General features: G+C 44.1%; 1 protein-coding gene and 1 pseudogene across 2 annotated transcripts; one reads left to right on the top strand and one right to left on the bottom strand.

Moving 5' to 3' along the window:
• Positions 1–2,860: 2,860 nt before the first annotated feature.
• Positions 2,861–3,802, top strand: LOC308252305 (olfactory receptor 2Z1-like; the record flags this gene model as incomplete). Its single annotated transcript, XM_080676711.1, has 1 exon — positions 2,861–3,802. One exon carries the CDS (start codon positions 2,861–2,863, stop codon positions 3,800–3,802), a length of 942 nt encoding a protein of 313 aa, XP_080532837.1.
• Positions 3,803–11,435: 7,633 nt separating this feature from the next.
• Positions 11,436–11,925, bottom strand: LOC308251010 (deoxyuridine 5'-triphosphate nucleotidohydrolase, mitochondrial-like; annotated as a pseudogene). Its single transcript has one exon. The product of its transcript is annotated as a deoxyuridine 5'-triphosphate nucleotidohydrolase, mitochondrial-like (transcript).
• Between the last annotated feature and the right edge of the window lie 583 nt (positions 11,926–12,508).

Genomic DNA, 12,508 nt, shown 5'->3' with positions numbered 1-12,508 from the left:
TAACAGATGTTATTAGAGATCATCATGATTCCTTTTTAGATTAATATGTTTTTATTGATTTCAGAGAGAGGAAGGAAGAGAGATAGAAACATCAGTGGTAAGAGAGAATCACCAATTGGCTGCCTCCTCATGCCCCCCTCTGGGGATCGAGTCCCAGGGACCTCCTGGTTCATGGGTCAATGCTCAATCACTGAGCCACGCCAGCTGGGCGGTCATCATAAACACGTTACAACTCCTCTTTGGTATATCCAAATTGCCAGCATCACTACTCTTGCACTTTGGGTCCATTATTAGGTAAAATAAGTGTTACTTGAACAAAAGCACTGTGATACCATGACAGTGGATCTGATAACCAAGTCTGTTACTGAGTGATCCATGGTGGGTAGCACTACAGTGTGGATACACTGGACAAAAGGATGATTTGTCCCAGGCTGGATGGAAAAGGATGGCATGAGATTTAATCATGTTGCTCAGAATGATGTACAATTTAAAACTTATAAATTATTTCTGAAATTTTTCATTTAATATTTTTGGGCCATGGTTGACTGCAGGCAACTGAAGGTAAGGGGGGACTACTGTAATAACAATAGGAACCAACATTGATGAGAATGTCCTATGTGTCTGGCACTGTGCTAAGCACTGATCATCCAGCCAGCAATATATAATGCTTTCTCCTCAAGAGAATTAGCAATAATGTTATAATTATACAAGTTATAAATATTATTTAATATATTTAATAATCATATGTATAATGATTTACTACTTATTAAGCACTTGGCACATGACAGGCACTACTTAGCTCTTTACATTTATCCCTTCATTTAATCTTCACAACAATGCCTGTGACCCAAATTACTGCCACCCATTTTATGGATGAAGAAACTGAGGTTGAGTAGCTACCCAAGATCATGTACTTAAGCTATCCAAGGTCATATACAAAGTACTTAAGCTGGGATCCAAGCTCATTTTAATCTTACTCCTGGTTACACCCTCCTAACCACCAATCCATACAACCCATATATTCCTTCTGCTTGGAGCAACCTTTCCTCCTCTAGCTGCCTGGAAAACTCTTACTAGACCTTCAAAATGCAGCTACACTGTTGCCTCCTCTGTGAAAACTTTCCTGATTTGATCCAAGGCAGAGTTCCATCCCCTAGGTACCCAAAGCATTGTGCATGTGTCTCTATTACATTGCTGATCAGACTATTCTGAAGTGATGTGAACAATGGTCAGTTTCCCTCAAACTCTAAATTTTATAACCATAGAACTAAGTTATCTTACTCTCTTATGTCATTGACTTTGGAAAATGCCAATAGGGCTGCTCGTTCCATTTTTGGTTGCGTTTCACTGTTAGAAAGTTCTTTGTTAGGTTGAACCACACAGCTGGTCTCACTAACATCCACCTCACTAGCATCCCAGTAGCAGGAAGCAGTTGGTTCTACCACATCTCCGTCCCTCTCATTGAAGCACTTCTGACACTGAGGGCATCTGTCATCTCTCCTAAGAGGCTTCCCTGACCATGGCCTTTGGTGTCCCCAGCCATTTCCTACAGAACATTCTACCCACTTCCCTTACTGTGCTTCCCTCCATCACTAGGTCTTGTCCATCTATCTCCTTGTTTGTCCTTGGTACCCTGATGGAGACTGTAGGGTCCAGGGAAGTGGGGACCTTGTCTGGGTGATTCACCTTTGAATGTCTTATGCCCAGCTCAGCATGTGACAAATTTTTGTTGAATGCATGTGTGAATGGTAGGTTGGGGGCTTGAATGTAACAGAAAAATCAGGTTGGTGGATAATTAAGCATTGCCTTAAGGCCATCTGAGTGAGGATGGCAGCCTTAAGACAAAGAACTTCAATAGAATCCACTTGCCTTTAAATGACCTGTCTTGCTGCCTCTTTACCTACCTGCAGTTTGGAATAAACATTTCTCTGGTCCTGCATTGTTCACTGTTGGAATTGTGTGTAGTATATAGTACTCCAGGGCAACCTGGGTTTACCTAGGTGCTTGGAGGTTGCCAAGAGAATTAAGTATCCCTAATTTAGGTATGAGGCTCCTTCTTGTCCATGGCCATCTTTCTTATACAGTTAGGCAATATTTTTTAGAGACCCACAATCTCCCAGGCCTGGTGCCTTACCCTAGTCCTTGAAATTGAGTCAGGCTGCCCACATGTTGCTACTCTCACATCCAATGCAACAAAGTTGCCAATAATATGTGAGCTCATTGACAACTGTCCCACCCACCTAACCCCAGGCCATTTAACCCCCAACATGCTGTCACCAAAGTGTCTCTGTGGCTCAGAGTCCCTAGATTTACACCTTCAATTTGACCCCAGTGCTGGCTCACAATACATTTCTCTTTGCCCTAGATTCTCATCCAGGTATATTTGGGCCCAGACCCATCTCCCTGTTTTCTGGCTTGGATTGTTGCTTTGGCTCCATCATCTCCTCTTTCACCTCCTGGCCTTTTCGGAATCTCACCTCTGCTCTGGCTCCAGGACCACTGAGATGAGTAATGTAGAATGTTCTACTGGGGCCATGTTACTGTCCTTGACTAGGACCTCAAAATCTGGACTACAAGAGTTAATGGGAAGCTCTTGATTGGCGTGTGGCCAAATGTCTTATTCAGAGATGTGAGTTACTGCTCTCTCATCCCATGGCTATGACAAATATCATTAATTTAGTATGCCTTTCCTCCCTACTGATTCTAGCTGCAACCTCATAACTCTTCTCAAGAAGGCACATTAAGCATCCACTATCAACTGATGGCCATTGGCTGGTGGTATAAAATTATTTATCATCCCACTCAGTCTTCTTGCCATTGGTCTCCTGCTTTTCCTGCAGCAAGGGTCTATTATGTAAAAATGGGAGGTGTGAATCAGTCAGTAACCTCTGACTTCCTTCTGGTGGGCCTCTGCAGTCACTCAGGGTCATGTCCACTACTCTTCTCCCTGGTGGCTGCCATGTTTATCGTGGGCCTTCTGGGAAACACTGTTCTGCTCTTCCTGATCTGCATGGACCCCCGGCTCCACACACCCATGTACTTTCTGCTCAGTCAACTTTCCCTCTTTGATGTTGGTTTCCCCCTGGTCACCATCCCCAAGATGGCATCAGACTTCCTGCGGGTAGAAAGTTCCATCACCTTTGGGGGTTGTGCGGCTCAAATATTCTTTCTTACACTTCTGGGTGTGGCTGAGGGCACCCTGTTGGCTCTCATGTCCTATGACCGCTATGTTGCTGTGTGCCACCCCCTGCGGTATCCTGTGCTTATGAGGCGCCAGGTGTGCCTGCTCATGGTGGGCTGCTCCTGGGTGGCAGGTGTGCTCAACGCCTCTATCCAGACTTCCATCACTCTGCACTTTCCCTACTGTGCCTCCCACACCGTGGACCACTTCTTCTGTGAGGTGCCAGCCCTGCTACATCTGTCCTGTGCAGACACCTCTGCCTATGAGTTGGCGCTGTCCATCTCAGGGGTGCTGATCCTTGTGCTTCCCCTTTTCCTCATCGCCATCTCCTATGGCCATGTGTTGAGAGCCGTTCTACGCATGCGCTCAGAGGAGGCCCGACACAAGGCTTTCACCACCTGCTCCTCGCATATCACAGTCGTGGGGCTATTTTATGGTGCAGCGGTGCTCATGTACATGGTACCAGGGGCCTACCATAGCCCACAACAGGACAATGTGACCTCTCTCTTCTACAGTGTTATCACCCCCATGCTTAACCCTGTCATCTACAGTCTGAGGAACCGGGAAGTACGAATGGCTTTGGTCAAATTGATCAGCAGATCTGGGCTCAGGCCAAAGTGATGACCACCTAGGGGGCTGCTGGTGTGATCTCAACAGTCTTCCATCCCATCCATCACCTCAAAACACCCACTTGTGATGCAGCCGTGAAGACCTTATGTTAAAGGCTAAGTGTCCAGTTTCTTCTCATCCCATGACTAGCTGGGTTCATGTTTTCTCACATGGGCTAGTGGAAATCAACAGTAGCAGCCCCAATTACTTTTAGTATATTCTTCCCTTAATTTTTAGTACTATTTATATGCATGAAAGGCCCTACTTTGTAAAGTTAAGATCTTCATGCTAATGAATGTTTTCATCTTCCCACACTGTCTTGATAAAACACAACAAACTGTTTGGCTTAAACAACAGGAATTTCCTTTCTCACAGTTCTGGAGGCTGGGATGCCTAAGATCAAGGTACTGACTTATTCTATTCCTGGTGAGGGCTCTCCTCCTGGCTTGTAGACAGCTGCCTTTCACTGTGTACTCAAATGACAGAGAGAGAGTGCTCTGATGTCTCTTTCTCTTCTTATAAGTGTAGTGGACCTATGTGATTGGGTCTTATAAGTGTAGTGGACCTATGTGATTGGGGCCCTGCCATTATGATCTCATTTAACCTTTATCACCTCCTCACAGGCTCTATCTCAAATACATTCACATTCCTGGTTAGGGTTTCAATATATGAATGGGGGGGGGGACACAAACATTCAGTCCCCAACAGCAAATTAATAATTCTGATTATTAAAAACAATAATTATTAGTTATAATAATTAAAATAAGATATTTTTATAAATAATATATAAACTATAATAATTATAAATGTTAAGTAATTATAATAAGGGGATATTGGTAAAAATAATTATATTAGTAAAACTAACATTTGTTGACTATTTGATTTGAGTTTGTCATTTTGTCCTCTCAGCAGCTTTGTGATGGAGGAACTGTGGTTTTTTTTATGTGTATGGGAAAAAATGAGTCTTTAAAGAGAAAGAGTAATTCACCAATGGTTGCACATGGGGAAGTGGCCATGTTCTACTGGGGCCATGTTACTGTCCTTGACTAGGACCTCAAAATCTGGACTACAAGAGTTAGTGGGAAGCTCTTGATTGGCGTGTGCCCAAGTGTCAACTGGTAGTTAAACCCAGGGTTTTCTATTGGTAAAGACAGTTCTTTAAACAACTGTGCTTTATTCACTGTTGAGTAGATGATGACTGCAATGGGTTGTATGTTTGCATGTGTTGGGTATTTGGACCAAGAAACATCAGTGACCATCAAATTCTGGATAAAGTAGCCCTAGCTGTTTTGGCTCAGTGGATAGAGCATCGGCTTGTGGACTGAAGGGTCCCAGGTTCGATTCCAGTCAAGGGCACATGCCTGGGTTGCAGGGTCGATCCCAAGTAGGGGGCGTGCAGGAGGCAGCCAATCGATGATTCTCTCTCATCATTAATGTTTCTATCTCTCTCTCCCTCTTCCTTCCTCTCTGAAATCAATAAAAATATATATATTTAAAAAATATTCTGGGTAATGTAAAAGGTAATGGGTCAAACTCCATGGTATATTAAAAACATTTGTTAAAATTGGGAGAGATATTAGATATCTATTCTCTATCAAGGAGTGACTATTTTATTAAGGCCTTTTTTATTTTAATCATTTCATTTTATTTTTCATTGAAGAATAATTGACTAACATAATTATATATATTAAAATTGTATAATGTGACAATTTGATATATACATATACATGTGGAAAGGTTACCAAGATCAAGAAATTAACACATCTATTATTTCACATAGTTAATTCTTTTTTTTATAGTGGGAATGCTTAAGATCTACTGTCAGCAAATTCCAAGTATACAGTAACATTATTAACTACAGTCACCATGCTGTATATTAGATCCTCAGAATTTATTTTTCTCTAACTAAAAATTTGTACCCTTTGACCTACATTACCCCATTTCTCCCTCCTGCAGCAACCACCAAAAGCTGATTCTATAAAATCAGCTTTTGTTTCCCCTAAAGATTCCACATTTAATTGATACCATACAATATTTGTCCTCTGTCTGGCTTATTTCACTTAGCATAATACTCTCTAGATTCATTCATGTTGTTATAAATGGCAGGATTTCCTTCATTTTATGGCTAATATGGCATATATATATATATATATATATATATATATATATATACACAAATATACCACATTTTCTTTATTCATTCACCCACAGGCCATCTAGGTTGTTTCCTAGTTATTGTGAATAATGCTGCAATAAGCATGGATGTGCAGATATCTCATCAAGATACTAATTTCACTTCTGTCAAGGCCTATTGAATGATTTGGGGAGGCAGGGAGATTACTAGTTCGATGCCTAGTCAAGGCACATGCCCGAGTTATGGGCTCAATCCCCAGAGGGGGGCATGCAGGAGGTAGCTGATTGATGTTTCTCTAGCATTGGTATTTCTATCTCTCTCTCCCTCTTCGTTCCTCTCTGTGAAATCAATTTTAACAAATCACATAACTATACTCTAGCCTAAAATTGATATATATCAAATTTATTACAACCAATAATTAATATGGAAAATAGAAAAAAAAAAAAAAACTCTGATTCCCATCACCTCTTAAAAAGAGCTTTGTCAGAGAAAAAAAATGCAATATGTGGACAATAAGGGGCCACATATTAAACCTGACAAGCTTAGGGGAAGCCTGCATGATGGCCTTACAAACTCAGAAACTGAAAGTAACCACATAGAATGGTCTGAAATTAAAATTTTCTAACTTGCCTGACCAGCGTGGCTCAATGGTTGAGCATTGAACCTATGAATCAGGAGGCCACGGTTCCATTCCCGGTCAGGGCACATGCCTGGGTTGCGGGCTCACTCCCCACTGGGGGATGTGCAGGAGGCAGCCAATCAATGATTCTCTTTCATCATAGATGTTTCTATCCCTCTCTCCCTCTCTCTTCCTCTCTGAAGTCAATAAAAAATATATTTTCAAACAAACAAAAAAAACCTTTCTAACTAAAAGCAGTACATGGTGGGTAGTCATGTTCTAGGCCAGTGTTTTTTCCTAACAAATACTAATCTTTATCTTAACTGGGCCTGTCTGTTGTCTTTTTTCATCTATCAGGCCTGATAACAGTACTTTTGGAATATCAAAGTCATTTCTTTTTTTCTGAACCCCTCAAAGCACAACAGCTGAACCAGACCAGAGACCACAAATCCCCTCAATGTTATTATCATGTTAATTAACTGTTTACTATCCTATACCCACCTATGTTAAAGAAGTATGAGTCTCCCCCCCCCCTTGCTTTTTATCTCATCCCAGAGATTTCCCAGCTTTGCTTCCTCCAGCCTCCCTAATCTATCACCAGTGAATTTCATGTAACCCTCTTATACTTCCTCATTTGATTCTGATGTATAAAATAAAGTGTAAAACTGCCATTCCCTGGAACATTGTCTCAATCTGTTTAGTTTTTGCTTCCCAATTATTGTCAGTTTGGTTCAAATCCTATCTAATAAAAGAGTAATATGCAAATTGACTGTACCTCCACTACACCCACAAGCCATGCTCACCAGTCACGCCCACCAGCCAATCAGGAGGGAATATGCAAATAAACCCAACCAAGATGGCTGCAGCCACAGAGAGCCACAGAGAGCATTGGGTTTCCCCAGCAATGGAGGAAGCCAAGCTTTCCACCTGCCCTTGCTGGCCCAGGCCTCCACTCAATGCTACAAAGTTTCAATTATAGAAGATAAATAAATCCCAACAGAAATGGCAGCAGCCACAGAGCTGGAGAGAGCAGGAGGCTAGGATTGCCCGCGGCAATGGAGGAAGCCAAGCTTCTGCAGCCCTGGCCTGCTTTGGCCTCCGCTTAAGGCTGCAAAGTTTCAATTATAGAAGATAAATAAATCCCAGATACCAGGGCCTCTTCTTGGGTTGCCAGGGGGCGTGGCTGGCCTGCAAACCACTGCACACCCCTCGCCCAGGCTGCCCTATGCCCCAAGGGAACCCCCACCCTGATCCGGGACACCCTTCAGGGCAAACCAGCTGGCCCCCACCCGTGCACCAGGCCTCTATCCTATCTAATAAAAGAGTAATATGCAGATTGACCATCATTCCAACACACAAGATGGCTGCCCCCATGTGGTCAAAGATCCTGCCCCCATGTGGATACAAGATGGCCACCACAAGTGGCCAGCACGAAGGGCAGTTGGGAGGAACCAGGCCTGCAAGGGAGGGCAGTTGGGGGCAATCAAGCCTGATGGGGAGAGCAGTTAGGGGTGACTGGGCCAGCAGAGGAGGGAAGTTGGGGGTGACCAGGTCTGCAGGGAAGGGCAATTGGGGGGGACCCAGGCCTGCAGTGGAGAGCAGTTGGGGGGTACCAGGCCTGCAGGGGAGGGCACTTAGGGGTGACCAGGCCTGCAGGGGAGAGCAGTTAGGGGGGACCAGGCCTGCAGGGGAAGGCAGTTAGGGGCAAACAGGCTGGCAGGGGAGCAGTTAGGCATCAATCAGGCTGGCAGAGGAATGGTTACAGGGTGATCAGGCTGGCAGGCAGAAGAGGTTAGGGGCAATCAGGAAGGCAGGCAGGCGAGCAGTTGGGAGCCAGCAGTCCTGGATTGTGAGAGGGACCCCAGATTGGAGAGGGTGCAGGCTGGGCTGAAGAACACCCTCCCCATGCACGAATTTCGTGCACCGGGCCTCTAGTAAGCTAATAAAAATTCTTACAAGTTTGGACATTTCTTATGAGGTAGGATAGTTAAGAAGCTAGAAAAATCCCTTGGCAAGTTGGAATGGGGTAACTGAGAAAGATGGCTAAACAAACTGGCTGATCAATTTACAGCCAGCTGCAAATGGCCATCTCCCCATGTTGCCAGTGGAAGTGGGCTTCTTACAGTGTCACAAGGAAAGCCTTCCAGGAGACCCACAAGGGAGGATGAGGTCTGGTGATGACATTTATTTGTAGTATCAGATGCAAAATCAAGAGTGCCCCTTCTGGCCCTAGCCTGTTTTATTGAGTGGATAAAGCATCAGCCTACAGACCGAAGGGTCCCGGGTTCAATTCCAGTCAAGGGCGAGTACCTTGGTTGCAGGCTCCTCCCCGGTCCTGGTTGGGGCTCCTGCAGGAGGCAACCAATGGATGTGTTTTTCTCACATGGATATTTCTATCTTTCCTTCTCTCTTCCACTCTCTCTAAAAATCAATGGAAAAATAAATAAATAAATAAATAAATAAATAAATAAATAATGCCCCTTCTGGGTTCCCAATGTTCCATCTTTTTCCATCCCGCCATGGAAAACCTGAGTCAGAAATAGGGCCAATGTCCAGAAATTCTGAGCCATGTTAAAGCTTAATCCTTTAGAGCCATGCAATCTGCTGCAGGCCCCAGTGGCTGCTGGACCCACGTCGTCACTACAAAGAGAACTCCTGAGCAAACAGGGCCAGCACCTATTATCTGGTGCCAGAGAGAGAGCTCTTTGTTCCCTGGGATGATATTATCTCAGGCTGGGCAGGACTAGGTGCTTTTTCAAAATAACCCATCAACTTCCCAAGCTTTCGTGGGCTTTTGATGAGTCCACCTCCTAATCAATTGACTCCTCTCCCAAGTTAGACTGACAGGCCTCTATAGTGACCATCTTGGCCCCTATCTGCATGCCTCATAGAAGCACCTCCCCCTGTGCCATTTTGACTTCTGCTGCTCATGTGCTTACCTCTCCTCTTATTGTTTTATCCCTTCCCCCGGTGACTTGAGGGGAAGAGATTGGTGGTTTCCTGGGGAGTGTGTGAAGCTATGACTTCCTGGTGAAACAAGCAGGCCCATGCTCCCCAGCTAACCATGCTTAACAATGTCTGATTCCCTTTGCTTCCTTCCTTTATTAATATACTAGTGACCCAGTGCACAAATTCATGCACATTGAAAGGAAATTAATTAGAAGGTGGCCAGCAGGGCAGGACAGGCTGGATACACCCTGGAGCCAACCTCCCACGGTCCCTCCCCAGCCGGCCGCACCTGGAGTGATGCTGTGGCTCGAAAGGCATCTGCAGAGTAAGCGGGGTCCCTCTGGCAGGTGGGGTCCCTCAGCCTGGCCTGTGGGGATCAGGCCAAAACTAGTTCTCCAACATCCCCCGAGAGGTCCCAGAGTGCAAAAGGGCACTCTACAACTTGTTGTCGTACAGGGTGTGGAACAAATGCAAGTGTGCAGTAAACATGATTCTTGGCCAACAGTGCCCCAGCAACAACATAACCCACAGCTGAAGGTGGAATCATGTGGCCCTGCGAGGAATCAGGCTCCCTCCTCTCTGGTTTCGGGTGCATCACCTGAGAACCGCCACTGCCAAGTCACTGCAGCTTGGCAGCTCCTTTGTTGTCTGCCCCCTGGTGGTCAGTAAGCGTCATAGCAACTGGTCAGACCGAGGGAGGGTCACTTAGCATATTAGCCTTTTATATACAGTATATAGATAGCTACCTATGCTAACACCTAGAGATAACATCTAGGCTTCCTTTGTATTTCAGCTCCAGGTGGTTGACACCAAGATCAGCTGTGATGACTAATGACCCCCTGCGCTGACACTGACCAATCAATGGAGACCACGGACCCTGAAAGGGATACCTGGAAAACTGATGAGAAACCCTCCCTGACACCTCCCCAAGAGTCCCACCTGCAAAAGAGATAAAGCTTTCAAGTCAAAGGACCTGGCCTGTGTGCTATCCCTCCAAGGAGCACCCCAAAGGCATGTATCTCCTAAATGCCCTGCTCAGGGCAAGGTCCCTGTCCAGTAACATTTATGTTAACGAAAATATATAATGAACTGGAGATATAAAGAACTGCCACAGACCACTAGGAAAATCCAAATACCAAACTCCTTTTCAATGGACCCTTAACATAGAACAAGTAAAACATTTTAAATAAATTTAACGTAACTATACTATATAAAAAAATACACTTTAATACACCCATGGATCTAACAGGCTTCAAAATCAAGAGAAAATATTTTAAATATATTTATTTAGCCCTGGCCAGTGGCTAGGTTGGCTGAGCATTGTACTGTACACCAAAGGGATGCAGGTTTCATTCCTGGTCAGGGCACATACCTAGGTTGCATACGGGAGGCAACCAATTGGTGTTTCTCACATCGATGTTTCTCTCTATCTCCCTTTCTCTCTCTAAAAATCAATAAAAACATATTCTCAGGTGTGGATTAAAATAAATAAGTAAATAAATAGCCAATGCTCTAAAAAAAGAATTATTTTATCAAATTTTTTAAAGAGAACAAAAAATAACTTTTTTTATTATCTTTTAGTCAGTTTACATAATAATTTGTATCTGTGAAAGAATTCAAATTTATTGAATAAAAGGCTTTGCTTATGATTTATAAAACAAATCGAAGAATAAGTTGTTGAATGGGTAGCATTTAGGGATCTATAATTGCTGTACATTTGATTGGAAAAAAAAACAAAAAACTATTAAGTTACCATGAATATTTGTACAACAACAAATGCAGAAAAACACAATAAAGTTCAATGTGATCCCAACAGAGTACCCTTTTCCTTGATCATGAGAGAACCAAATTATTTTTAGAATCTAAAGCTGTTAAGTTTACATAAGCGCAAAACACCAAACAAAAAACTCTTTATTTCTCATTTTCTATTCTTGGCATAAATTTTAATTTTTTCCAGTAGAACCAAAACCTCCTGAGCCCCTTTCAGTGTCATCCAAAACTTGAACTTCCTCTATTTCTGGATAAAAAATCTGTTTACAAATGAGCTGTGCAATTCGGTCACCCTTTTTTACTTCAAATTTTTGCCAAAATTAAACAGCACAATACCAAGATTTCCTCTATAATCTTCATCTATAACACCAGCTCCTATGTCTATAAAGTGTTTTGCAGCCAAGCCGGAACGTGGAGCTACTCTTCCATAGCACCCAGAAGGAAGAGCTATCTGAATGTCGGTTTTCACAGGGGTTTTCTCCATGGGTGGTATTGTGTAATCATAGGCACTGTACAGGTCGTAGCCCGCGGCGCGAGCGGACCCCTTGGTGGGGGCAGTGGCGTGCTCCGAGAGCCGCACAAAGCGGAGCCGCAGGTCGCCCTCCTCCACGGGCCGGGGCTGCTTGCTGGGGAGACGGCAAATGTCTCTTCCGAGCACGGCATGGCAGGGTAGACCGCGGGCGGAGGTGGGCGCACTATTTTATCAAATTTATTGGGGGGACATTAATAAAATTATACAGGTTTGAAATACCCATTTCTACAATAAATCATCTGCATATTGTACTTTGTGTTTACCACCCCAAGTCAAGTCTCCTTCCATCACCATTTATCCCTCATTTACCCTCTTCTATCTCCCACAGCCCTCTTCCTTCTGACAATCACCATACTGTTTTCTGTGTTCACGAATCTTTTTTTTCTTTGTTTAATCCCTTCACCCTTCTCACCCACCCTCAACAACTTCCTCTCCAACACCCATCAGTGTGCTCTCTATATCCACTTTGTTAGTTTATACTAGAGGCCCGGTGCATGAAATTCATGCACAGGGGGAGGTGTCCCTCAGCCCCGCCTGCACCCTCTCCAATCTGGGACCCCTCGAAGGATGTCCTTCTGCCAAATTACAGGGATCGGGCCTAAACTGGCAGTTAGACATCCCTCTCCCAATCCGGGACTGCTGGTTCCTAACTGCTCACCTGCCTGCCTGATTGCCCCTAACCACTCTGCCTGCCGGCCTGCTCACCCCCAACTG

This window comes from Plecotus auritus (genome assembly GCF_963455305.1).
Source record: "Plecotus auritus genome assembly, chromosome: 6".
NCBI classification, from domain to species: domain Eukaryota; kingdom Metazoa; phylum Chordata; class Mammalia; order Chiroptera; family Vespertilionidae; genus Plecotus; species Plecotus auritus.
The sequence above is the reverse complement of the archived record's forward strand: the minus strand, read 5'-3'. Positions and strand labels throughout refer to the sequence as shown.